Source organism: Lipomyces doorenjongii (genome assembly GCF_038497915.1).
Source record: "Lipomyces doorenjongii strain NRRL Y-27504 unplaced genomic scaffold V1508scaffold_22, whole genome shotgun sequence".
Classification (NCBI taxonomy): domain Eukaryota; kingdom Fungi; phylum Ascomycota; class Lipomycetes; order Lipomycetales; family Lipomycetaceae; genus Lipomyces; species Lipomyces doorenjongii.
The window spans coordinates 115,554-141,141 of NW_027118089.1; the positions used below are offsets into that span (position 1 = coordinate 115,554).

At 50.4% G+C, this 25,588-nt stretch overlaps 9 protein-coding genes across 9 annotated transcripts; 4 read left to right on the forward strand and 5 right to left on the reverse strand.

The window, feature by feature from the left end:
* The first annotated feature begins 313 nt into the window (after nt 1-313).
* Nucleotides 314-1,808, forward strand: V1508DRAFT_116459 (uncharacterized protein). The gene is made up of 3 exons (XM_066935897.1): nt 314-397; nt 454-1,736; nt 1,790-1,808. Exons 1-2 carry the CDS (start codon nt 370-372, stop codon nt 1,671-1,673), a joined length of 1,248 nt encoding a protein of 415 aa, XP_066796024.1. The 5' UTR covers nt 314-369; the 3' UTR covers nt 1,674-1,736; nt 1,790-1,808.
* Nucleotides 1,746-3,918, reverse strand: V1508DRAFT_116496 (transmembrane amino acid transporter protein-domain-containing protein). The gene is made up of 3 exons (XM_066935898.1): nt 3,515-3,918; nt 1,851-3,286; nt 1,746-1,778 (listed from the first exon to the last, which is right to left on the reverse strand). Exons 1-2 carry the CDS (start codon nt 3,778-3,780, stop codon nt 1,891-1,893), a joined length of 1,662 nt encoding a protein of 553 aa, XP_066796025.1. The 5' UTR covers nt 3,781-3,918; the 3' UTR covers nt 1,746-1,778; nt 1,851-1,890.
* Nucleotides 3,901-4,574, reverse strand: V1508DRAFT_416860 (uncharacterized protein). The gene is made up of 2 exons (XM_066940264.1): nt 4,491-4,574; nt 3,901-4,433 (listed from the first exon to the last, which is right to left on the reverse strand). The coding sequence occupies exons 1-2, from the start codon at nt 4,549-4,551 to the stop codon at nt 4,231-4,233; spliced, it is 264 nt and encodes an 87-aa protein (XP_066796026.1). The 5' UTR covers nt 4,552-4,574; the 3' UTR covers nt 3,901-4,230.
* A 205-nt stretch (nt 4,575-4,779) lies between these two features.
* Nucleotides 4,780-5,229, forward strand: V1508DRAFT_404153 (uncharacterized protein; the record flags this gene model as incomplete). Its single annotated transcript, XM_066938608.1, has 1 exon — nt 4,780-5,229. One exon carries the CDS (start codon nt 4,780-4,782, stop codon nt 5,227-5,229), a length of 450 nt encoding a protein of 149 aa, XP_066796027.1.
* An 87-nt stretch (nt 5,230-5,316) lies between these two features.
* On the reverse strand, nt 5,317-7,411 carry V1508DRAFT_447189 (MFS general substrate transporter; the record flags this gene model as incomplete). Its single annotated transcript, XM_066942444.1, has 4 exons — nt 6,723-7,411; nt 5,551-6,669; nt 5,487-5,527; nt 5,317-5,429 (listed from the first exon to the last, which is right to left on the reverse strand). Coding segments are annotated over exons 1-4 (1,587 nt in total), but the record flags the coding sequence as incomplete, so codon positions are not given.
* A 123-nt stretch (nt 7,412-7,534) lies between these two features.
* On the reverse strand, nt 7,535-9,562 carry V1508DRAFT_404155 (concanavalin A-like lectin/glucanase domain-containing protein; the record flags this gene model as incomplete). The annotated part of the gene is made up of 2 exons (XM_066938609.1): nt 7,535-9,435; nt 9,487-9,562. 2 exons carry the CDS (start codon nt 9,560-9,562, stop codon nt 7,535-7,537), a joined length of 1,977 nt encoding a protein of 658 aa, XP_066796029.1.
* Nucleotides 9,563-9,921: 359 nt separating this feature from the next.
* Nucleotides 9,922-13,672, forward strand: V1508DRAFT_116415 (glycosyl transferase family group 2-domain-containing protein). The gene is made up of 3 exons (XM_066935896.1): nt 9,922-10,047; nt 10,127-11,397; nt 11,456-13,672. The coding sequence occupies exons 2-3, from the start codon at nt 10,345-10,347 to the stop codon at nt 13,313-13,315; spliced, it is 2,913 nt and encodes a 970-aa protein (XP_066796030.1). The 5' UTR covers nt 9,922-10,047; nt 10,127-10,344; the 3' UTR covers nt 13,316-13,672.
* Nucleotides 13,673-14,912: 1,240 nt separating this feature from the next.
* On the forward strand, nt 14,913-18,016 carry V1508DRAFT_416872 (glycosyl transferase family group 2-domain-containing protein). The gene has a single exon (XM_066940265.1). It carries the CDS (start codon nt 14,988-14,990, stop codon nt 17,730-17,732), a length of 2,745 nt encoding a protein of 914 aa, XP_066796031.1. The 5' UTR covers nt 14,913-14,987; the 3' UTR covers nt 17,733-18,016.
* Nucleotides 18,017-20,131: 2,115 nt separating this feature from the next.
* Nucleotides 20,132-24,344, reverse strand: V1508DRAFT_116588 (uncharacterized protein). Its single transcript, XM_066935899.1, has 4 exons — nt 24,188-24,344; nt 23,586-24,136; nt 21,469-23,533; nt 20,132-21,420 (listed from the first exon to the last, which is right to left on the reverse strand). The coding sequence occupies exons 1-4, from the start codon at nt 24,227-24,229 to the stop codon at nt 20,203-20,205; spliced, it is 3,876 nt and encodes a 1,291-aa protein (XP_066796032.1). The 5' UTR covers nt 24,230-24,344; the 3' UTR covers nt 20,132-20,202.
* Between the last annotated feature and the right edge of the window lie 1,244 nt (nt 24,345-25,588).

A 25,588-nucleotide genomic window follows, 5' to 3' on the forward strand; every position in this document is an offset into this window, starting at 1 on the left:
TCAGAGCTGACACGCCGATAAGGGCACCAGCACAGCCTCGCCACGTTATGTTAATATCGCGTCGGAACTGAACCCTGACCGTTATGCATCGCGATTGCCGCGCATGCATCACGATTGCCGACGGATCATCGTAGACATGCGATTACACGGAATTTTATGACGGAACCTGCGTCGCAGACTGTCAATGAATCTTGCCGAATTGATCCAGAATATCCGAATGATGATGGGCGCGAATTAACTGGTTGCAGTGCCACAGACCTAACGGGGCGAAGTCAGTATTGCGCCGCACCACATGCATTCAAGTCCCTAATAAATAGAACGCATATTCTTGTATGAGATGAAGAGTGATACAGTAACCGGGAAGGCAGAATGACTTTTATAAGTCAGCGAATTCTACGTGAGTAAGACAGACTCAGACGATTGTGACATTTTATTCTAATCGGTCTCCAAAAGTTGACAATCCAGTGGTCTCGCCAGGCGGCACGCTTAGCGGCGTCGCGACCATAACGCTGGAAAAAGAACTCGAATTCACCGATATCACGCTGCGGTTTCGAGGCGTTTCTTACGTGTATGAGACTCGACAAAATGGCAGCGCGGTTGGCTATCGCGAATATCGAGAGACCCACACGCACGTCGACCTTGTGCAATCATTCGCCGGCCACGGTAGTTTGGGAAGGTTGAGCGCTGGAACGTACGTTTATCCGTTTTGTTTTCCCGTTCCGCTGTGTTCGATGTGCAGTTGCTTGAGCGTGCGGAAGGAAAAGTACAAATCGTTCAAGAACATGACATTGGGATGGACTTGCATACCTCGGACGGACGATAGTACAATTGCATGTCCGTTGCCAGGGTCATTTTACGGGAGGAAGGATATGTTTGTCGAATATCGTCTTCGACTGAAAATAGAGCGACTGAGAGAGAAATTATCTGAAAAGACTGCGGATTCGGTGTCGGTGTTGCTGGTTCCCCTTCCCCGTGAGCTTGGTTCGGTTCCGGTTTGGGAGGCAGCGGCACAGACTAACTCGTCGGCTAAATGTGCAAAGTTGCCGGATGACTATTTTCGGAAGGGGTCTTTGACGCGGAGTCGGGCGTTGTCAGGCCTGTTCTCGAAAAGGCATACGTACGTGAATGCCCGCAGCGCGCTAGACGTTAGACTTCCAGAAGGTAAGGTCACGATCCTCGAGCCATTCGAAATGCACATATTCTACTCGATCGACGTCGACGATGTATCTCAACTTGCCGGGATACTTAATCTTGCGGTCGTTTCTGTCGCGATTTCGCTCAAATCGAAGGCAGAGTCTACTCTGTATGGCTTCAAAGGAATGGCGAGCAAGAACACGGCTACGCTATTCGAAAACACAAACTGCAACATCCCGATCGTTTTCCCGGACACTGCAGGTCGCCCAAGGGTAAGAATTGACCCACTCTTGTTCAAAGCAATCCAAATCAAAGACTATATCACGCCGACGTTCGAAATAATGTCGATGTGGATAAATTACGAGCTAAACATCTCGGTCACTTTTGAATTAAACGGCGAGAACCGTGCCACGCTCGAGATTTCGCGTCCAGTCGTTGTCGAGCGCCCGCCACAGTGCAATACGGGACCGAATATGGGTCTTGACGCGAGGTTGTGTGCAGAGAAATTTATAGAAGACCGGGATGTGTTTGATTACTAGCTTTTGCAGCCAAACAAATTGATGTTGGGGTACGAGATTGGCACAAGGTAAGCAGTTCGTGGAGTAAGTCTTGAAGTGAGAGCATAATATAGCATGAAATTCTAACTAACCAGCAGAGAACGACGATGTCAGTTACGAGGCTAATTAGACAAATATACAAAGTGAAAATAAATATACCGAACCAATGCATTCCCGTGATCGACCAATGTAAGCGCTATTATTTGTTTTCAAAAATAAATTCATCCGGAAGCAAAGCCCAGACACCACCAACGACAGCCAGCACCGCTCCGACGGCAATGGCAAAAAGATCAAAGGCGATCTCGAATTTGCTCAGTTGTTGAGTGACGCCGGTATGTGATTGGCCCGAAGGTGAGATGTAATACGCGGGCTTGAGTCTTCCCGGTCCAAAAATCTTGAGGTAGAAGGCAAGCGGGAGCACGATGCAGATTGTGAAGCCGAGGGCGGAGCCGACAAGGGCCATGATCCTGTCAAAGGCGGGGAAGAGAATGGCGATGACGACGACGAGGATGTTTGTGAGGATGCGGATTGCTGCTCGCACGACGGCGGGGGAGCGGAGGAACGTCAGGGATTTATTGTGCCGGCGACGGGGCCAGTCGTCATCCAAGTCTGTGTCGACGTCGTCGTCGACGTCGTCAGAGACGAGCGGGGCCGGAGTGTCGGACACGCCGAGGAGGACTTCGATGGTGGTAATGATTGGGCGTGCGTTGAGCGGGGTCTTCGACAGGGGGATGAATGCGATGAGGACAATGATGGCTATGCTGAGGGTACGGGGATAACCGGGAGTATCGAGGATGGTGTTTGTGATCTCCTCGGTGACGTACTTGTTGCCAAACATGAGCAAGCCGAGGATGCCCATGGACGCGTCTATGAGAAAGGTGAAGATGTAGGAGACATTTAGACATCGCTTGAACTTGTAGGGATGGCGCATGTCGCGATAGACGTTTGGAAAGACGGAATGGCCACACCAGGGGGCCATAAGAAGGCCGAGGGAGAGCGGGACGGCCTTCCAGTTTGTTGGCAGAATGGATGACGGCATAGGGTGCCAGAGGGAGCCAGGCTGGGTTGTTTTCCAGAGACCATCTATAAAGACGATGAGGACGACGCTGAAAGTGGAGATGATGCCTAGGATGCTGGTGAAGGACAAGACCGAGAGCGGCAGGAACGACAAAGGCGTGAGGAGAAAGAAGGCTATGATCTTGAGGGCATTCTTGGACAGCAAGTTGGGCAGGAGAGTGTTGATCGAGTCAGCAAAGAGCACGACGAGAGCGACACAAGACCCTAGGAGTTCCATTGAGAACAGGACGGAGGTGAGGAGACGGGCGCGGGCACCGAAGGCAGCGTAGGCAATATCTGCGTAGGTGACCAGAGTGGGATCTGTGTCGAGACAGCGAGCGAGGACCTTTGCGGTATAGAGCGTGATGGCGGCTGCGACGATGATGAAGAGCGTGCCGATCAGCCATCCGGCGTAGGAGAATGCGAGCGGTAGCGACAGTAGGCCGATTCCGATCAAGATATTAACCGAGTTGAACACGGTCTGGGGAGCAGTCGATCTACCGGGCACGATGAGTACGCGACCCTTGGACTGGTCGTCGACAACGACGACGCGCTGGCCGCCGCCGAGAAGTAGATCCGCGTTCTTTGGTCTGGCGTTGTGCCGAGGAAGAGCGGGAGCATGGGCGGATCGCGCAGTAGCGTCATCAGCGGTAATTAGCGACGGGAGCACGGCGCTTGTTTCGGTCGCGTCATCGTCGTAGTCTGGCGCCTGGTAGACGTCGTACACATCGTCGTCGCCGTCGTCGCCGTCATTGTCGACGTCGTCGTCAGCAATGGCGCTGTCGTCTACTGCGGCATGGTGGAGAAGCGGGATGGAATCCTGGGGTCGTTGCGAGTGGTTTCCCGAGAAGAGCACACCAGGTTGGGCCGAGAGGGCCAGGGGAGCATCGAGGACAAGAAAGGACTGGGCACGGGAGTAGGACGACGCGAATCGATCGAGAGAGTTGACGCCGCCAGCGAAGCGCAACGACCGGGTCAGCGAGCCGCGGCGGGGATACGCGACCTCGACAGCGGGCGACGGCTGAGTGGACATTGCAACGGCAGAACGCGCTGGTTCTGCCTCTGCCGCTCGGTGCGACCTTGGTGCTGTTATATGGTGCCGATCGCAGTGAAAAAAGTCTGCGTGAGGGGCAAGCGAGATGACAGCTGAGTCGCGAGACCGAGCTGGGTCTAACCGCGGGTCGGTGCGCCGCGCGCCTGCTGACGGCTGCTGGCGGCTGCCTTGCGCTAGGACCAGAGTCGTACACAATGGCGGGCCCGTAGAAAAAGTTTTTGCTGCGACAAGGCACAGGCACCGCCGCCGCTTGGACGATCACGGGATTCGCAATGCGCCGAAATTCTTGCCAACACATCGCGGCGCAAGTGACGTCATTTTGCATCTGCATGGGCCCGCTCTTAATCCGCAGCGAAAATATTTTCACTCGGCGGCCTCAGTAGGCCTGGCTCTGCTATATTTATTTCCTCTATCTAATTCCCTGCTCCTTCATCCCATCCGCGTCTTCCGCATCTCGGCATCAACAACCTCCTTCGCCCGCTGCTCAAGCTTCAGCTTAAGCTGCTCCGGCTGCGGACACGCAATCGCCCGCGCCTCGCGGTTCTCTTCGTACATCTTCTTGCAGCACGCGTACAGCGAATCGATCGCGGCCGTGCATCTTCGTTCGTTGTAGTTTGTTCTCCGCAGGCAGTCTATTACATCGTCAAAAAATCCCCGGACCGCCTGAACAAAAGCAGTATTGTAAATACCTTGAATCGCGCACGCCTCGGCATGGCACACTTTTGGCGATGGCTCTTCTGTCGATCTCATTTGCACACAGGATAGAGCGGTATTGCAAGACCTAAAAGTTGAAGTTGTCCGAAGCCGCTCTAAATGTAATCGTGCTGAGAAATACGCCGAAGATCGAACTCGCGTCATCCCCATCACGGGCATTGACCTGCGACTCCCATTTCATTCCCATCCATCAATCGAGAAGACGCAGCGAAGCATTGCTCAATTGCTTGCTTGTCTAGTATTTACGCATACGTTTTTTCCGCCATGACCGACGGTCCGCAGAAATTCGAATACAAAAGCATCTCAACCGCATTCGGCTCACCTTCAACCCCGACGACGCCTTCCACTGCCGCCCCAACTACCTCTTCCTCCACAACATCCGAAACCCCCGAACAGCGTTCTGCACGACTAATACAAGACCTCAAGAAGGCGTCCGCCCGGGCAAAACGCTTCGGCACTGACGCAACCGAAATCGACAAACTCATCCTCCGCGCTGAAAAGTTCGGCGCCGACGCCGTCACCGTCAAGAATACGATTGCCGCACTCGACAAGCCGCTTGTCGAGCCCAACCCCACACCCGGTGCCCGTGGCCGGCGCGCCAGAGTCGGCCGTGTGCCGTACGAGCGCCGGAGTAGTGCGAAGGATGCGCCAGTCATCGCTGACGAGGACAAGGAGAAAATGAAAAAGAGGCAGGAGAGGTTTGCCACCAAGTAGTGTATGATAGCCGTCTTTGTACATTATGCAATTTTATCTTCTACATATTCTCTCTCCGTCTATCTACGATGACAGATTCTTCAACCCGCGCTCCCGCAGCCCCGGCCCGAACTTCATCATCAAAAATGGCAACGGCATCAGCCCCACCGCAATGAATCCCAACAGCGAGTTGGCCCATCCGATGCCGAGGTTTTCGTACACTACAAATCCCCGCCTTAGCTACCACCTTAAACAAAATCCCAATACGAGAAACTTACTTTGTCTAGTGAAGAGTGGGAACACGGACGCGACCAGGTACCTGCCAGTGCAGACGCCCCATACAAGTGCGTGTAGCAATCCACCAAATACGTCGCCACCGCGAACTGCTCCAACGTCATCAGTACCCGATCAACTCCCCCCGCGCGGACCACAATACTTACGAACAGTAACGTCAACGAACATCCGAACGGCACAGCGCCGATAGTCGGCACGATCCAATGAACCGACCGTCGCGACGACCAGCCAATCCAAAATAGAGACACCGGCAACAGGACCGAGCCCACGAAGCCGCAGTACAGGCGCAATTCTGCCCGCGGGATTTCGCCCACTGGCATGGTCCGGGCCACGGGCTGGTACCATATCCTGTCGATCACGAACGCGATCGCGAGTGACAGCAGCACGCCGACGCCTATCGCGACGAACACGAGTCCCGAGTCGCCGATGCTGAAATCGTAGACCGTCATGAAAATGTAAGGCAGGCCCTCGAAAAACGCCAGCAGCACCGCAAACACAAACGCCGAGTATATCGACAACGACGACACAACCGGGTCCGTCAACAGCATCTTCACCGGCCGCGTCAGCGTTATCACGGCCACCATTTTCAACGCGACTCGGGCCGGCAGCTTCGCCGGTGGCGCCAGCCCGCGCTTCTTTGCGCGCGGGGCGAGAATCACGGGCTTATATGACTCCTTGATGAACAGCAACGGGATCACGACTGCCCCGCCGAGCATCAGGTACACCCATTGTGTCCACTTCCAGTCCTTCTTCGTGGCCACCACCCCGCCTACTACCGGACCCAATGTCGGTCCCATGAACGCGCCCGTCGCGCAAAAGTACGCCAGCGCGAGCCCTTGTTCCGCTGGCCGGAATAAGTCCGCGATCGTGCCCGCGCTCACGGCGAGAACGGGAGATCCCATCAAGCTGCATAGAAACCTGCAGATCAAATGTCCCGCGAACGTAGGCGACAGCGCTGCGCCGACTGCAAAACACATTGCGAGCGGCAGCGTCGTCAAATATACTATCCGCCGACCAAACAGCTCCGAGATTGGCGCCCCTAGGGTCGGGCCGAGTGAAAGTCCAAGCAAATAGATCGTCACCGTCAGGTAGGCCGCTGTTTCAGAAACATGGTACTGTTGCATGATTTGCGGAATCCCGCCGACAATGGCCGACGTTCCAAACGTGCTAAAAAGTGTCAACTATTTATTACTTGCTTTTAAACCCATGGCTAACCGCACACTGAGAGACACAACAACCCGACCGAGTTCAGCAAAACCATTCGCTTCGACAACGGCCAGTTGTGTGGGTCGTCAGGATCGTCAGGACTGTCCCAGTCAAGTGGGCCGCGGCGGCGGCGGTCGTCGTCTCTCTGACGAGCCGGCCCAGCTCTCTCTTTCTCGCTGACCTCGTCGTCGTCGCCGAAATGCAGACCGGCGGCCGATTCGGTCTGAGATTCTATTTTTTCGAGATCGCTCGATTGGTCGCCTACCAGAATCGTCGCATCGGCTATCGGACTCGCGCTCAATTGTTGGGCACCGATGGTGTCGTCCATTGTCCACCGTGTCGTTTATTAAAAGACAAGAATGGATCAACTGGCCATTACAGTCTACATTATATATTCTGTACGAAAGGCCCGTGTCCGATCATTAATTCTGAAATCAAAGTAGAACGTTTTGTAAATCCCTTGCGAATCGAGTTGGCACTGCTCGCATTGTGTAATTGCATATGCCGCGGTTCGCTGGCGATATTGATTATTGATCAAACTATGTCCGAAGCTTCCCCAACACAAGCCCTCCAACTTTGACGTAGACCAATCCGCCATATCGACCGCAATCGCACTTTATAGAGCCGGATATTATGAATATGAAGAGAATGGTATGTGCAACTATTGCATGGCAGACGCTTGTGCGGCGCGTTGGCGGTTAACCGCCTCGGAGCCAAGCGATCGTGCACCCTGTTATTCGAGCGCAATAAAATCGTATTATAGGTCTATAACCAAACCAACTTCGTCACCAATTTCCCGGTCATATCTTAAAACAAAACCACAGATCTAGCACATTGAATAAATCTTTACCGAATCCACAACCATGCCCCGACTCCCCTCATTACCCCACGTCTGTTGCCACTTCTCCCTCGCGTTCCAAAAACTGCACATCGCAGTCTGTCTATCGTCGTTATTCCACGGCTTGTTGCCCTGGTTATCGGGGAACCAGCCGTTGGTGCCGCCAACGGCCACATTGAGGATCAAGTAGAACTCCTGGTCAAACGGCGCCTGCAAATCGTCACCGGGCCAAGGGTCGGAAAGAATACTGCCGTTGTCGTACGTGCTAGGGAAAGTACCATATGTCCAGAACGGCGTCCCGAACTTGTGATAGATGGCCTGTCGCAGTCGCCCATCGAGGTATGTCATTATATACTTGTCGCTCCATTCGAGGCCAAACGTGTGAAACCCATCGGCAAATGTATTCCGTTTCAAGGCAAGCGTGCTGTGCGTTTTCCAGTACCGATCCAGCGCCGCCGTAGGACCCCAATGCAAGGTCGACGCCATGACATTCACGCCGCCGGCAGGGTACGTGTGATCGTTGCCTCGCGACTCGCAAATGTCGATCTCGCCCGACGCAGGCCAAGGTCCGTACACGCTATCTGTCGGCATCATCCAGATCGCCGGCCACAGCCAGTCTCCTTGTGGAAGGTTCGCCCGGACTTCGACTTTGCCGTACCGGACATTCGCAAACTTCCGCGTCAACAATCTCGCGGACATGATCGGCGGGATCATGTCGCCGAGCGTGCTGTTGGACCGGACCGCGCAGTCCGAGTCCGCCGTCGACGTGCACGTCCCGGCTTTGGTAAGATTGACAGTGTACCCGTTCATCATATTGTCCTCGCCGATAACGTCGGCCGTGAAAGTCGGCACGATATACAACTTGCCGTCACGCACAAATGAGTTATTTAAACTGCTCGTCGTCCATTCAAACTCGCCGTTGCCAAATCCACCAACCTGTACGTCGTGGGTCCAGATCGTCGTGTTCAAGAATCCCTCGTCAAACGTATCTTCTAGCACGGTGCAGTACTTGTAGTTCTGAATCTCAGTAGTGCCAACCCAAATCAAAACGCCGATAATAGCCAAACCAATAACAAATGCCACAATAACTATCCAACTCAGAACCTTCTCCGCCTTGGCCTGGCCAGTAAGCCACGGCTTCTCTGCAGAATATCCAAGCGGTAATCGACGGGAGACGAAATGACGGCGCGTGTGAATCCGACCAGCCTGTTCGACGTTCCCGACTGACGTGCCGTTCCGGCCTGATGGCAACAGGCTGTGAAGACTCGTCGTGCTCGGCCGGTGGAAAAAAACCGACGGCTTGCGTTGCATGGGCACGCCTGAGATTGATCTGCTAGCTGGCGGCCGCGAATGAGACGTTACAGGCAACGGCGGCACATCTGGGACAGAGTGAAGCATGCCTGCCCTACTTCGCGGTGTGGCGGACACGTTCGCACCGACTGTGCCGGGACGCGACGTAGGCGGAGACACCGCATCCGCTGGCATCATGTTTGGCGATGGCGGTAGATTGGGCTCCGGGTTAAAGCCAGTCCATGCACTAGCGTTTTCGGCATGACCGGTGAACGTGAACAATTTGAGCTGCTGGAACGCTGGATCTGACTCGGTCATTCCACCTATCGTGAGAGGTAATGCGGACGAGGGTTCGGACGGCGAATGGCCCGGAATTTGACCTGCCGGATCCGCACGGTTGTTATCTGTTCTCAACAGAAACCGTGATCCAGATCCATGACTAGGCAACGAAGCCCCCAATGGCGACGGGGGAAAGCGCTTGGCTCCGTCTAGCTGCACCGGCCGACCAGGCACAATCTCTGCCCGAGATGACGCCAGAGCGCGTGCCGCTGGATCTGAGAAGTCGCTTATGGAGCCAGCTGGAGCGCGGAATAGACTGTCTTGATATGAGTCAGCGGCATTATCCACGGCAAGAGAAAACGAACACGAACCATTATCATTTTTCTTCGTTTCGCAGGGTGCCGTGCCGCGAGCAAGTGCATTCGACCCTAAGTCTGAAGCAGCCATGTTGCCAGCGACCATACGCTCTGCGTTGGGAGGCGGCAGGGGCCTGAAGATGTTGGCTGCAGGTCATTATTATTTGATATTCTGCAGCCGAGATCGACGAAATGGCGAGCTCAAGCAACGATCACGGCAGCGCATCCGGAACATGATTAAAGTTGCCAAGGTGACAGGGCTTCGAGAATTACGCTAGGACTTGTCGCACCTCACCTGTCAGGGTACATGTCAGGGTACGTACCTCTTTGCGGCACACCATATTAATCAACAACACTGCAGTTTGCAACCCAGCAATGTACTATGCTCCGTCTCCGGCACAATATGGTTTATGGCAATAGTGTCTTTTCTGATTTATTGGCTACTAAAATGTGAGTCTTCTACCAGGTCCTAAAATTTGAGAGCAGCTTGGGCCTTGGCAGATAAAAAACATCGAAATGCAGAGACTAGTTGAAAACGGCTTAGGCATGTCGCATGTCAATTTCAAAACCAGCCGGGTAAGCAGAAGGTTCTTATTCTCGGGGAATTATTCTCATCTCAGTTGCTAAACTTCTTTGTCTTCGTCTGGAAATACAGAACGCCATGATCATGCTCCCAATTCATTCGGCAATTGCTACTACTATTAAACTGGCTTGCCATGTTCAGCTGCCCAGGTTCTCTTCAAATTGGCCGGCCGCTTCCCATTTTCCTTTCTCGTTTCTTAAACACGGACTACATTCTACTCCGTTGCTCTATCTTGTATCTCCAGGGCTCGAACTGTGGCCAATTCGCAACCGCTGGCGACAGAGAAAAGCATGTCGCACCATCAGCATTTCCTGGCACAGAAACTGTCGTCTCATAGCATTACTTATGACCGCGAGCCCTCGGTCTCTCTTCACCGTCCGACATCTGCTGCCAGGACAAGCAGCCGCGGCGTTTACAACCCTATACCAGTCCATCAGTCAACTGCGTTCGAGCACGTTACTCATGCACTGGAACATGATCGACCATTGTCGGCAGGAGCCGCGGGTTTGACGTCAAGTAATGGCAATGACATGCGGAAACGACTTGGCACTTTACTGGGAATGGACACACCACCCGGCCTTCCCACGGACTTGTCTGCTTTTCGAGGAGGATCTGATGGCGCACAGTATCCAACACATCATGCTAATCAGTTCGACGAATATTGGGGCCCCACCGGTATGACAGACTCCGAAGTCGTGACCAATAACGACAACCTCCGACTAGATCCATTGCAGCTGGACAAGTACGATATTATGTGTCAGTATCTCTACAAAGCGTGCCGACAGAAGCACTGGCTCGAGACCCTTCCGTCTGCTGATGTCACACCAAGCGTAGCATTGCGAGTGAACCACAGCGATGACGTGGATGAGGAGGATATATTGGAATATCGGGTTTTCCCGCCGGAGCAAGACCAAACTCACATTCTAGCCGAATATGTTGCGGGCTTGAATGTCGAAGTGTGTCTCCGGTTATCGTACCCGGTTATCAATGTTTTACTTTCCTATCTTCCGGCTGAAGCCGTCTCCATTCCATTGTCAGAGAACACTCGAATACAGGTCCTCGAAACGTTATCTGATCTGCCACGTGCACGAAAGTACCAGTACTCAGCATTCGTTAGAAGTGAAGGATGCTTGATTGTATGGGCCGACGATGTCCGACAGCTTCTCAGCCTTGCAACCTTGTTGGAGAATCGAATGATGGAACTAGTCTGGACTGTTCCCAATCTCGAAGGTCATCTCTCAGAACCGATTCATATTTTCAATAGCGCGAAGGACATGGATCTAGAAAGCGGAGACCAGCCTAGACGACCATTTGTTATGTTGCAGGCTATATCTGTTGGATTTGTAGGTGATAATTGTTTCAGAAGCTGGTTCCTAAGTACGTTGGCTGATATACACCAAGGCAATTCTCTTGCTGATGACATTCATCGGCCTCATGTGTCGCATCCTTGCCAGAGAAATTAAGGCAGATGGAAAATACTTACGTCTTTTGGTTGTTCTATACATTCCGCCGTTTTGTCTGTTCTGTGCGTTCTTTACCATCGTTATCGCCGGCACTGCTATCCAATTTGTCGGTCCCGTCGCACAAATGTATAGCAATTCCTCGACATTCAGTGCCGTCAAGCCGCCTCGATTGTCTGCTAGTAAAGTTCAGCTCCCACACGTTACAATTCAGTGTCCTGTTTACAAGGAGTCTCTCGACGGCGTTATTCATCCAACAATGCAGAGTCTTCTTGCAGCGGTTACAACGTACGAATTGCAAGGCGGATCGGCTAATGTCTTTGTAAATGACGACGGCATGCAGTTGATTCCGGAAGAAGAGGCGCAGAAGCGACGGGAGTACTATGCTGAGCATTTGATTGGCTATGTCGCTCGACCTCCGCATGGCAAAGGTTCGTTTCAGAGACGCGGACGATTCAAGAAGGCGAGCAATATGAACTATTGTCTTGATATAAGTAATCGCGTGGAAGAGAATCTTCAGGCTGTTGAGCGTCATGAGAAGTGGACCGATCGAGAAGAGACTGAGGCATACGAGCAGGCGCTTGCGGCGGTAATCGAGGAGGAGGGAGGAAATTGCTGGGCTGCCGGAGATATTCGTATTGGCGATATCATCCTACTTGTTGATTCCGACACTCGAATTCCGGAGGATTGCTTCCTCGATGCCGCGTCGGAGTTTTATTATTCGCCTGAAGTCGCTATATTGCAGGAGAAATCTGGCGTTATGATGGTTGTTCACAATTATTGGGAAGAGCTCATCGCGTGGTTCACGCGACTAATTTACTTTGCGATTCAGTATGCTACGTCTGGAGGTGATGCCGCTGCATTTGTCGGACACAATGCGTTCTTGCGATGGAGTGCGGTTCAGGAAATTGCGTACAAAGATGAGACAGACAATGGCCGGATCAAATACTGGTCGGAGGAGCATGTGTCTGAGGATTTCGAAATGTCGCTGAAGCTGCAGACCAAAGGTTATATTGTCCGCCTGACGACGTACCATGATGATAAGTTTCAGGAAGGTGTATCGCTTACTGTTTATGACGAACTCGTGCGGTGGCAGAAGTATGCTTACGGATGTTCCGAACTTGTGTTCCGTCCAGTTCGACAGTGGTATACCGGTACTATCTTCACTCCCTTGTTCTCGCGCTTCTTATGGTCCGGAATGAAACCGTTCGCCAAGTTCACAATAATTGCTTACATTGGAACCTACTATGCTATTGCCGCGTCGCTGGTTCTGACGTTCTTGAATTATATCATCATCGGTTGGTTTGATTTTGAGGTTGATCAGTTTTATTTGTCGTCTTTCAACAATCTTATTGCGCTCATCTTCATTTTCTCCGGTGCGTGTCCAGTAGCCAACGCGCTTGTGCGGTACCGTATCAAGGAATCCACTTTCTGGCACGCGTTAGCCGAAAATTACAAATGGGGAGTCCTCATGACTGTTTTCCTCGGCGGTCTCTCATGGCACCTTAACTTAGCCTTACTCTCGCACATGTTCAGCATTGACATGCAATGGGGCGCCACCGCGAAAGAGCTTGAGGCATCCAACTTTTTCAAGGAATTCCCTAAGATAGTGAAAGGTTTCCGGGGGATGTACATCACACTTATATTGCTTACCACTGGGATGATCGTGCTAGCATACGGTGTACCGTGGAATTGGCGGATTACGGGCGTATATTCTGCTTTTCCACTGGGATGGAATATTGCAAGTCATTTTTTGTCGCCCATTGTGCTGAATCCGCAGTTAATGACTTTCTCATTTTAAATGAGTTCTTGTGGATGGCATTGAGTACTCATTCGCTTATAGACAATTTCTGTAGTTTGCTCATTGCAATCATTTCTGGTGTTTTTGGGCATTGTTGACAATGGTTTATATGTTTAGGTGGTCCCGATCTAACGGAATAAGGGAATGTTTAGCTACTCTGAATGATGAGTGTACAGCTAATTTTGATTTGAAGGGATTACATTTATTTTTGTTCACGGTACTTCCGACAAACCATACTGGTAAAATGTGTAGCTAGCTTACTCATGTATGTAGCAACGAACAACTGGTGTACTACATGCTGCACTACATACTATCGATCACGGATTTAATAAAACAAAAAACCGCTAGTTTATTGAGTCATATGCTTTATTAAGCGAAAAGCTCTTTAATTATTTTAGAGCCCACTGAAATGAAGTGGTAACCACTTTATTGTAAATCTTAAATAATTTGACAGCTCCGCCTTGGCTGCCGAAAATGTCCACAGGTGTTGCTAACAAGTAACAATTTGTTATAGAAGAAATCTATTAAATGCAGTAGATGCTGTCGATGTACGGGATATGCCAGCGCTATGTCTCAAGTCTACTATCTTCCTGGCCCCCAGAAATTAAGTTGGCGGCAATGCGTTTGTTATCTGTGGCATGTTAAATGACAGAGATTGCAATTACAATTCTGTTTCTGGATATGGTGATTAAATTTTCTTCAACGGAAGGGCGCTGTCCCGGCAGATCAGGAAAGTCTATCCTTGGGTACGTTTGACGACATGTCGTATCGTACCTCGTGCAGTATTGTTTCTTTTAGCTCCATCATCTGCATGCCACAAATGTTGCGGGAGCATAAACGATTAATGCTACCTGTGCTGACCATTATGTATAATAGGTAACAGTAATTTCTTTAGTCTTTATAAGGTAGTTCAATTTTGAGTCATTCCATAAAGGAAAGCGTTGTGTAAATTTTTTTATATTTACATGTTTAGCCTTTGTTAACATCGCAAGTCCTTTATTGCAGAGGTTAATTGCAAATTTTAATAAGGCAAAATTAAACTTCAAGCACGCTAGAAATGACTTAACTTCCGGTAGTGCGGTAGCGCAAGCAAAATTCAGGCGATTACTTCAAGACCTGCTCCGCAATCTGCGAGGAAGTCTTAGACAACCGAATCACTGGTTCTGCGACCGCGGTCAGATCAGCAGAGCCAAGGTTACCTGAAGGCATAACTACGCAACATTTACAATAGAATTTCAACCCATAAACGCAATCGTCACGGCGGTGTGTGTAGAATCTCTCAGTCATTAATGTCGAGTGTGCAGTTAAAGTAATCAACGGATTGGTTTACTGCCTTGAAGGAGACGAGTACAGTCAGAAATTGGTTCTCGCAGAATGGATTACGGGGCGATTTTCTGTCCGGCGGCTGCGATTAGTTTCCACTCACTCAAGCAAGGGTGAAACCTAATATTCGGCTCGAGCCGAAACTCTATTTCCAATCTCATCGGGGACAGTCGCACACTTTTCATATCCCACGTGCTGGTCTCACATAACAAATTAAGGTTTGACATATGATCAAGTTTAGTTGTCGCCGGAGAACGGAGTTCTGCGACGATCTTGTTAATCGACTGGACCATGTCTAAATCTTACCGGTACATCGTGCAAGGCGCTGTTGCACAATCACTTCAACATAATGGCCGCATTCTTCTCGACAAAGGCAGCCCGACGGCCGGTAGGATTCTCGGAGGCGGAAGAGCATCATGACAGCTTACAGAAGCTGATCTTGCCCTCAGACCAACGCAATACCGAGAACGATTGGGCGAACGATTCCAGCTTCTCGGCGCAGTCGCATGGGCTTCAGCTTGATCTCTTATCCAATGTGAACCAAAAATTTGCATTCGGGCCTCCGAAGATAGTAGAAATGGAACAAGAGACTGTAATGCGGAGGAGCCACGACTCCTGGCGCGCAATAGACAGATATGATATCATGTGCCGCTATCTCTTCCAGGAAGTTGACTACCGGAATTGGCTCGACACAGTTGAAGACCCGGATGATACCCCATGCGTTGCGCTCAGAATCGCTCACAACGACATGTCAATGATCGAGTACAGATGTTTCCCGCCCGAGGCCGAGCTCGCGGATATGTCCCGATCGTACGTAGCAAATGTTGCTGCGTTGAATGTTGAAGTTGCCTTAAAGATATCGTACCCAGTCATCTGCCTCCTGTTAAACAAATTATCGGCCGATGCACACGATATTGAACTGTCCCTGAATACGCGGATACAAGTCCTCGATACGTTGGACGAGTTGCCGCGAGCACGAAAGTATCAATACGCGGCATTCATACGGTCCGATCAATGCCTGGTGATATGGGCAGAAAGTATCCGGGACATTGTTTCTTTCGGCGCTGTCATCGAGAGAAAGATGGTGGACACAATTTGGGCAACTGATATAAGCCCAAAAAGGGGCAATCGACAATTCTTGCATCTAGGGAGCGAATTTGATTTGGAAAGCGGTGAGGAGCTACTTAAGCAAAATCGGCCACTGAAAGTCATGCAGGCATTGTCTGTCGCCGTTGCAATCGTTATAATGATGACATTTTATGGAGTTCTCTTTCGAACAGTTGCGATGGAGATCAAAGCAGATGGAAATTACCTCAGGATACTCGCTATTTTATATTTGCCGCCATTCACGCTATTCTGCGCCTTCTTTTGTGTGGTTGTCTCCGGCATTGTCTTCCAGCTCCTAGGCCCTGTCTCCCAATTGAAGACAAATTCCGTATCCTACAGCGCCATTCCACCGAAACGCATCTCCCCGAACGACGGACCCTTGCCGCACATCACGATTCAGTGCCCGGTATACAAAGAATCTCTCGATGGTGTCATCGACCCTACAATGCAATCTCTCCTCGTCGCGGTGACAACTTACGAATTACAAGGCGGGACGGCGAATATTTTTGTCAACGACGACGGATTACAGTTAATTTCTGGGGAAGAAGCTGCTGCGCGGAGACGCTATTATGACGATCATCTTATAGGCTATGTCGCGCGGCCCCCCCATGGGCAAAATGGATTTATACGGAAAGGACGGTTCAAAAAGGCCAGTAATATGAACTATTGTCTCAACGTCTCAAACAGAGTCGAGCAATTACTAGAAGCCGCTCATAGTCGTCCCGACGCTGAAAAGTGGACGGAGAGAGACGAGATTGAAGCTTATGAGGAGGTCCTTGCAACGGTGGGTCGCGACGATCCGACATGTTGGTTGGCGGGTGATATTAGAGTTGGCGACATTATTCTGCTCGTCGATTCAGACACTCGGGTCCCGGAAGATTGTCTTCTTGACGCTGCGTCAGAGTTCCATCATTCTCCCGAAGTCGCGATCCTGCAGCACACAGCCGGCGTTATGATGGTTGTCAACAACTACTGGGAGGACTTGATCGCTTGGTTCACCCGTTTGATTTACTTTGCGATTCAGTACGCTACGGCTAGTGGAGATGCGGCTGCATTTGTTGGACATAATGCGTTCTTGCGCTGGAGCGCTTTGCAAGAGGTGGCATATGAGGAAGATGGAATGACTAAGTATTGGTCCGAGTCACATGTATCCGAGGATTTCGAAATCTCGCTTAAGTTACGTTGCAAGGGCTACGTTATTAGGCTAGCAGCATATCATGGCGAAGGATTCAAAGAAGGCGTATCGCTGTCCGTTTATGATGAGATCACGCGATGGCAAAAGTACGCATACGGATGCTCCGAGCTCATGTTCAAGCCAGCCTCGAAGTGGTACAATGGAACGATATTCACCCCGCTCTTCCGACAATTCGTGTTCGCAAAGGAAATTAGTTTCTTTGCCAAGTTCACGGTCGTAGCCTACATCGGAACGTACTATGCTATCGCGGCCTCGCTTCTTCTCACCGTCGTCAACTATTTCGTTGTAGGCTGGTTCGGCGACTCGGTCGACCACTTTTATATCTCATCATTCAACAATTTCGTCTCCAGTGCGGTTGTCTTCTCAGTTGCATCGCCAGTCGCTAACGCACTCGTCAAGTACCGTATCAAAGTCGACACTTTCTGGAACTCGTTGTGGAATAACTGCTGCTGGACGATCCTCATGGCAGTATTCATCGGCGGATTATCGTGGCACCTCACTCTCGCTCTACTTTCACACTTGCTAGGCATCAACATGCAGTGGGGCGCCACAGCAAAACAACTAGAAGCTTCTAATTTCTTTAAGGAGTTTCCGAAGATCGTGAAAGGATTCAAGTACATGTACATGACAATCATTATCGGCTTGGCCGCCATGGTCGTAATTGCGTTCGCGGTGCCCTGGAATTGGAGGATCGATGGCTCATACTTGACCTTACCCCTTGGATACGTGTTCGCAGCACATTTCTTGTCACCAGTTGTTTTGAATCCGCAGCTAATGACGTTTTCGTTTTAATATGTTGCATTTTTGGAGTTTTCTATGGGTGGATGGAATGACCCAGGCATTTACTGGATTTTCTTCATATTTGGCTAGATAATTTATGTCTGGATGAAGTTATAATCTACTTACTACCCATACAAGACGCAATGACGACACTTCAAAGACCAGAAATTGTCGTTCACACTCTGACCATTGAAGATCTTCATGTAAGGATCGCGCTCAGGGGTTGCTCCAAAATGTTGCTGCATGCTGGCCCAAGCCCAAGAATTAGTTTTGACAATAACATTCATTCTTTAACACATAGTAGCTTCGCATACAAAAACAGTTGGTGAAACGTACTGTAGTGAAACGGCTCTTGCGCGTGCACTATGTCCTTCGCTCCTAGGGTGCAGAAATAACACCCTTACTCTCGAGCAACCAGACGGAGACGTTAAGACGTAAACGTTACCTATTATTAGAGGGATTTAGCAACCCTTTTGTGAATATCATAACGGTGCCTACTGCCTAAAAATATTAACTTCGCCTATATTATAAAATTTCAAATTTAACGTTTAGCACGTGTAAATTTTTATAAAAACTTTGGAGTTTGAGCAACGCCTGAAGTCAATAAAGCGTAAATAACGCGTAGCACTGAGGAACGGGGCACGAGCCAGCCGCTTCAGGGGGTACCTGCCCCGCGTACGAACCCTTCGGGTCACGCTTGCCATATCCCTCCATCCGTCCCGCTTGTCTATCTGGAGTTGCCGAATTAGCTCTATTTTCTATTTATTGAAAGCATGAAATGATTTTTTAGAAGTCTGGTGCTCTTTGACTTATTTCGTCACTGCCTTTATAATATCGCAGGCAGAACTCTATGTCTGTGAAATGCAAACTAGTCAAGAGGCGGCTCCAATAATAGGTTAATAATCAACAACTATTTGGATGACGGGGTATGTTTGGTCTGGGTTCCATTTCGCCGAGCCCGACAGTTCCAATATTTACCTCATACATTCCGTGCAGAAGGGGTTCTGTGCCTAGGTGCTAACTCCTCCGGACAGCACCGAAACTAAAGTTAGCTCCTCTGTTTAATGATCGATGCCGAGCGGAGTCATGACATGAAAAATGCTCGAGTGGTGCCGGGGAGAAGACTACGGCAGAGTTCTACTTAAATCATGAACTACTTGTTGTGATGGAGCCATAGTTTTTATATATATATATATATATATATCTCAAATCGAGAGACTACGTAACAATGGCAGCTTCTGCATCGCCTCGGACGGCGATAGTGACAGGTTCTGCTCATCGGATGTAGGTGCCTATCTTAGTACGCTTTTCAATGTTTCAATTTACGGGCTAGACCATTAAATCCTTCTCTGCATTTACTGTAGACGTGACCTCATCCGCTGCCGTCGAGACTGTCGTCAAAGAGACAAGATTGGGTCCCTTGACTTTAATGGTTGCCAACGTGGACATCGCACTGATCGGGCCTCTCCTCTCCGTGACGGACGTTGACGTGGACAAATTCTTTGGCGTCAAAAGAGTGCACGCTGAAGGGAAGATGCTTGTTCAGGGACCGCCCTGCGGAGCAGCGGGCGTGGTCCTATTCAAGATTGTCGGAGCATCTTCTATCGTGGCTTTCAAGTCATTCCAGACGCTGGGTATTTATTCTGCCGTCTGGGTATGACCCAGGCGATGGCCATGGAATTGGCACCGCATGAGATAACAGTGAATTCATATGTGCCTGGGATTGTGGGCATGGCGATGTGGGATTATCTGGGGCGAGATGAGAGGCAGAGCGAAATGAGAGACCATCAAAGAGAATAGTAGTCAAACGATTGCATTACGGCTCACGAGTCTGATGTGGCAGGATTGGTAGGACGGTTGTTGGCGAGTACAGCTTCGGACCATGTTACAGGACAGACAATAGAGGTTGATGGAGGTATTATTTTTACCTAGGAAGACACCCACACAAATGAAATTAGGGTGACGAGAAGTGATATATGTTCAGTGAAATTTGTTATACACCCAAGCTGAGTTGTGTATCTGTGAAAGATATACCTTTCTACGGTCAGTATATGCACTTATTAATAGTGAGCCCATGAGTTTGGAGGGTTCCAGTCCGACCAACAGCCCTTCCGACTGAATGATGAGACTCTGTTTTTTGTTCAATCTTCGGGGGCTGAACCAAGGTGCGAAGTGCGTGTTGCACCAATCAGTGGCTTGATTCGTCGTGCCCGTGACGCGTTGCCAGTCCGTCAAAAGCGCGCACATTATGGTGATACCCTGGTGAGGATAACCCGAACCTTACGTGCCACGTATAGAATCACAGCATCTAGCGAACTGATAATAATCATTAATCTCTAGTACTCATACGATCTATGTTCTTCGAGGATATATCACAACAATGCAGTTACGCAAATAACACGACCTAATAGATCCACTGGTACAATAATAAACAACTCGCAAATCCAAATAACAAGCTCCCAAACAAATCAATCATCAAAAATCATCTTTTGTCCGCAAAATGACTTCGGTGCTGCGCGCTAATAGGCGAGAGGAACCCGTCGTCTCCCGCTCCGCTCATATGCGTACTAGGACCAGAGTACAGAGCATTCGGCTCTTCCGGTCGTTCAACAGGTGACCACCCGGCGACTGCGCCGCCAACGATAGACGGCACCATTGCTAGTGCGCCGATGGAGCTTCCTCGGCTTCGTGGAACGGGGACTGATAATGATAATGCTGAATTTGAACGTCTGTCCAATGGCGAAATGGACATAGAATTGCTTCTCGCTTCCTTCCATTGCTTATACATGGCCGCCGGCTTAAATTTGAGTTCATTGATACGACCACCGCGAAAGCGTTTGAGAAATAATAGTTCTCGTCGGACTTGTTCGATCGCGGGGTTCCATTCGTATGCCGGTGACTTATAGCCAATAACCGATCCACCGGGTGACTGTAACTCGAGATCTTCCTGGTATTTTCCACCATCAACGGCAGCCCGAGCAGATTTCCGTTTGAATGGCCACAAGAAGAGTACGACAAATACTAACTTGCCCCAGAGATATCGGAATACTAGACCGACGGGCTTGTAAATCGCGTAGGCGACGCTATCTGGAACGCATAGTCGTAGAAACGCACCCATAGGAATTGACACGAATCCAACAACAACAGAAACAGCCCACTCTACTCCATTGAGTCTGACGATGGAAAACGCATTGCCGCCGACGAACATGATGATGATCTGTCCACCGCACATGATACAGGCGATCATCATGAAAAAATAGTTCCGCGAGATGCCTTCGAAAATGTTGAGTTTGTTGTCGAGACGGCGGTTGACAAACATGTTGAAGAACTGCATCCACACAAACGCATTGAAGACAAGGGTGTCAAGCTGCTGGATGCCTCGAGTGTCATCCGCTGAATATCCCCAGATCTTGGGACCGGCAAAGTGCAGGACGAAGGTGGCGCCAAGCTGATACACTGCCTGTCCGATCATCATTTTCCACATTGTCACTGTGATCAGACCTTCTGACTTCTTTGATGGCGCCCGGTCGAGGAGCGAGCGAGTCGGTGGATCGGTGGCTAGAGCGAGAGCAGCGAAAGTGTCCATGATCAAGTTCACCCAGAGAAGCTGGACAGCGGTCATGACAGATTGGCCTTCTGATGACTGGACGGCTGACACAAAAGTGAGAATAACCGCGGTGATGTTGACCGTGACTTGGAACTATTCGACTTAGAATGAGTAGAGAAATACATACATATCGGGAATTACCTGCAAAAACTTTTTAACCGCATCATTAACCGCACGGCCCCACAACAGCGCCTTGACAATACTAGAGAAATTATCGTCCATGAGAATGATATCAGACGCTTCTTTGGCAACCTCTGTACCGGCAATACCCATAGAGAATCCGACATCAGCCATAGTTAGGGCGGGAGCATCGTTCGTACCATCACCCGTAACAGCGACAGTCTCGCCCATGCGCTTGAGTCTTTGCACGAGCAATCGCTTATCCTGCGGACTGGATCTCGCAAGAACTTGCAGTTTCGGAATCATGGCATCACGTTCCTTGGCATTCATTGCTCTGAATTCCGGTCCAGTCATCACAACTCCACCTGTGTAGATTCCGCAGTCAGTGGCGATGGCTTTGGCAGTGACGACGTTATCGCCAGTAACCATCCGAACAACGACTCCAGCGCGCTGGCAGTCCTTGACAGCGTCGGTCACTCCTTCGCGAAGAGGATCCATGATACCCACGAGGCCGACCCATCGCATGTCTTCAAAGACGTCAGCAAACTCCTTGGCTTGCGCAACGTCTTCCTCATTGACATCGATGCCCTGTGGAGGCCACGCGACAAAGTCGCGGTACGCCATGCCAATAGTACGGAGCGACTTTTCGGCATACGAATTGATGAGTTCCTCAATATATGACCTCCGATCCGGTGTGAGTTCCCGGAACGAAACACCCAATTCGTCCAAGACAATCTGATTCTTCTCGTCAACAGGGACGTCCTCGCTGGTAACAACACAAGTCCTTGCTTGCGCCAAAACGATCTCACTAGCACCTTTGACGAACAACCGATACTTCACGCCGCCACTCCCATCGGGCAAGGTGATAACAACACCCATACATTTCTTGCCGGAATCAAACGGAAACAACTGCGCGACGTTCACGTTGGACCGTTCAGACTCTAGCGGTCCCATGCCAAGATTGTTACGCGCGAAGTTGAGCATCGCGGTCTCCGTCTTCGAACCAACAAAGACTTCAGCGGAGGATTCGTCTTCGAAGGCCGTCGTGTTGGCGTAAATGCTCTGGAGTAGGAGTTGCTTTACACCGGATGGCAAGCGATGTCCGATGTCGTTGATTGGGATGACGTCGGGTGCCGATTTCTTCGTATAGATAGAGCCCTCAACGCTGGATTTGTCCGCGTTGACTGCGAAGTGAGTGTCGATTCCGACAGTACCTTCAACAACAGTCATTTTATTCTGAGTAAGGGTACCGGTCTTATCGGAGCAAATAGTGGTAGAATTTCCCATAGTTTCGCAGGACTTGAGTACACGCACGAGGTTGTTGTCTTTCAGCATCCGTTTAGTGGCAAACGCCAGTGCGAGTGTGACGGCAAGAGGAAGGCCCTCAGGGACAGCGACGGCAATAAGAGTGACAGAGGTAATGAGGTACTGCATGAACTGCTGGCCCTTCTGAGTCGATGTCTCGTGGTTGTTGGGCAACTCCCCGAGGAATCTGAACAAGAGGATGAAGAAGAGCAACACGGATGCACCGCCACCCCACTTGGCAATAACTTCAGCAATGACATTAAGCTTGGACTGCAAAGGCGTGACTTCATTTCCTTCGTCACTTCGAAGATCCATCATGGTCTTGCCGTGCGCGGAATTGGGGCCGACAGCGGTGACGAGAAAGGTGCCGAATCCTTCGAGGACTTTGGAACCGGAAAGAATGATCGCGTCGGCTTTCTCCAGTTCTTTGAAATTCCCCGACAAGCCGACTCTTTCGAGAGCGGCAACTGCATCTCGACCGGGGACTTTTTTGAGCGCGTTACTTTCACCGGTCGCAGCAGACTCGTCACAACGCACACCGTGACCTTGGATGAAAAGACCATCAACTGGGACCATATCACCAGGCTCGATTAACATGACGTCACCGACAAGAACATTGAAAACAGAAAGGTTGATGGTCTTGCCGGACCGGATGACCTTCACTTCACGATCATCCTTACGTTTGTTTAATTTGGCAAATTGAAGCTCTTTCTGCCAATCGTTGAGCGCGCCGACGGAGACGACAACAACGACGGCAACGAGAATGGCAACACCTTCGATCCTTCAAAAAGAGTTATTAAAACAATTTCACTCATGCACATCAAGAATCATACCAATCTACCTTCGGCATTGGATTGCCCTGCTTGTCGTACTCTGTCGGCGTGCCAAAAGTCGTGTACATTCCTAGAGCAAAAGTGATGACAGCAGCAATAGACAGCAGAATCAACATCTTGTCAGACAGGGCAATCAACATCAATTTCCAAAGAGGGGTGGAGCTCTTGTCTGGCAGCACGTTCTTGTCATAAACTGTTTCTCGAGCACTAAAGTCCTCTTCGACAGATAGACCAGACTGCAGATCTGTGTTTAACTTCGTAGCGATACCGTCGATGCCGCCGAGTTCCTGCATGACGTAGAGCGACTGGCTCTCGTGGTTTATCAAGCCAAGCTGCTTAGGCGAAACTCCAAAGAGAGTGTTGTCTAGCAGACCAGGCTCTTCTTCCTCCAGTGCCTGCTTGAGAGCCTCCACAGGTGAGATTGTTGGCTGCGACGAGATGTCGGACACGGCCGATTTCCGCCGCTGCGACGGCGGACTATCTGGCGAGAGGCGCTCTGTGGGCATAGGCTCTAGAATCGGAGTGGCAGGGGGAGACGGTTGGGCGGATACCTGGTGATGTTAACGATGAGAGTATGGTAACGACAGAAACTCAAAACGTACAGAAGTATCTATCCGTATGGAAGGTGGTGTCGCCCGAGTCATAGTTTGTCATATGTATTCTATACAACAGCGGGCTGAATGGTAACCTTTATAGTAAACAAATCACGGCGCGTTGTCGGCAACGAGGAGATGTCTGTCGACAATTGGCATACACAGCAAAACCAAGTATGTGCAATACCAGATGAAGGCACCTTGGTTAGTATTCGCGAAAGTGGCACCTGCGAGGCGGAGTATGGCGGAAAGGGACCAGAGCAGGCGCAGCGAAGCTTGTGTCACACACAGCCGTAACTCCAGAGCTGTTGCTCAGCGGCGGACAGTGAACCCTCGCTAAAGGAAGACGAGAGCACGCGGTAATTGACCGAGCAAAGACTCGACTCCGATGGTAGTCGATGCAGACGAGAAATTGTGTGCTGAGTAGCGGTGCGTGAGGAAGTCGTGGATGGACGACGTGGGGCGGCACAGCAGTGATAAATAATAAATAATTGGGCGCCCGCTTGGACTGTCGGGGCCCACCCACTATTGTTTCTACAGCACCTGCTGATGTGCACCATTTAACTACTACATAACTACGACGCTCTCTTGGCATAGTCCAGACAGCTTCGCTTGGCTGTAGATGCGCTGATATCCCGCGAAAATAATAGTGCTGTACACACACACACACAGATTCCCTTCGGAACGTTGCTCAGTCTGGCTAGCGCAGTCGAGCTTAATTGCCCCTGTCTCCTTCCATCTCGTGCTCGTCCGCATTCGACACTTTCGACACCCACACATTCGCAATCGCCTGCTGGAAATTGTAGCATCCTGTCCAGCACAATCGCGTTGATTACTGGCGGACAGTAGACACGACAATTTGCCAAACTAAAAGGTGCCGTTCAATGCGCGCCATCCTTACCGCATTCGGCTTGGCAATTGGGGCAGTGCAAATTCCCCTGCATAGTGGCATTGAAATGTACATTTATGCCTCATAGCTCTAGCCACGGTCCAGGGAAAATCACGGCAGCCGTAGCGCAGGCCGGACCCTTAAACGACAGGTTTTAGCTGAGATCTTCGTATGAACAAGTCTACGAATTTAAGTATGGTAGCGCGATTCTCTGACCAATGAGATAGATAAACACCTCGGCCAACTCGGCGGCAGTTTTGCACAGCCACCCTATGATTAATTCATTTTATACCGTCAGTAGTCGATATCTCCGAATCTTTATCAAATCCCTTCGATTATCTTGATTGACAAATTATCGACGCATGCCTAGCAAAAACTCACAAAACACGCAATATTGCGAACATTAAGCAGAGCATTTGGGAGATTTGGGCCCCAAACAGGAGCTTCCAATCCACATGGGACTTGGACTGTACAGATGCTTTGCTGCTACTGTTCAGCGGGGCTGGGACCCAACGTGGCAG

Bases quoted from the DNA above. Each gene is read 5' to 3' on its own strand.
- V1508DRAFT_116496 (XM_066935898.1), bottom strand. From the start codon at position 3,780: ATGTCCACTCAGCCGTCGCCCGCTGTCGAGGTCGCGTATCCCCGCCGC. The intron at 3,287-3,514 runs CGACGACGTCGA...CGTCGTCGTTGT, and splicing joins GACGACAGCGCCATTGCTGA to CGACGACCAGTCCAAGGGTC.
- V1508DRAFT_116588 (XM_066935899.1), bottom strand. From the start codon at position 24,229: ATGACTCGGGCGACACCACCTTCCATACGGATAGATACTTCT. The intron at 24,137-24,187 runs GTACGTTTTGAG...TAACATCACCAG, and splicing joins CCATACGGATAGATACTTCT to GTATCCGCCCAACCGTCTCC. The intron at 21,421-21,468 runs GTAATTCCCGAT...TAAGTCGAATAG, and splicing joins CGGTTAAAAAGTTTTTGCAG to TTCCAAGTCACGGTCAACAT.
- V1508DRAFT_416860 (XM_066940264.1), bottom strand. From the start codon at position 4,551: ATGAGATCGACAGAAGAGCCATCGCCAAAAGTGTGCCATGCCGAGGCG. The intron at 4,434-4,490 runs GTATTTACAATA...ACGATGTAATAG, and splicing joins CGAGGCGTGCGCGATTCAAG to ACTGCCTGCGGAGAACAAAC.
- V1508DRAFT_116415 (XM_066935896.1), top strand. From the start codon at position 10,345: ATGTCGCACCATCAGCATTTCCTGGCACAGAAACTGTCGTCTCATAGC. The intron at 11,398-11,455 runs GTAGGTGATAAT...ATATACACCAAG, and splicing joins AGGCTATATCTGTTGGATTT to GCAATTCTCTTGCTGATGAC.
- V1508DRAFT_416872 (XM_066940265.1), top strand. From the start codon at position 14,988: ATGGCCGCATTCTTCTCGACAAAGGCAGCCCGACGGCCGGTAGGATTC.
- V1508DRAFT_116459 (XM_066935897.1), top strand. From the start codon at position 370: ATGACTTTTATAAGTCAGCGAATTCTAC. The intron at 398-453 runs GTGAGTAAGACA...GGTCTCCAAAAG, and splicing joins TATAAGTCAGCGAATTCTAC to TTGACAATCCAGTGGTCTCG.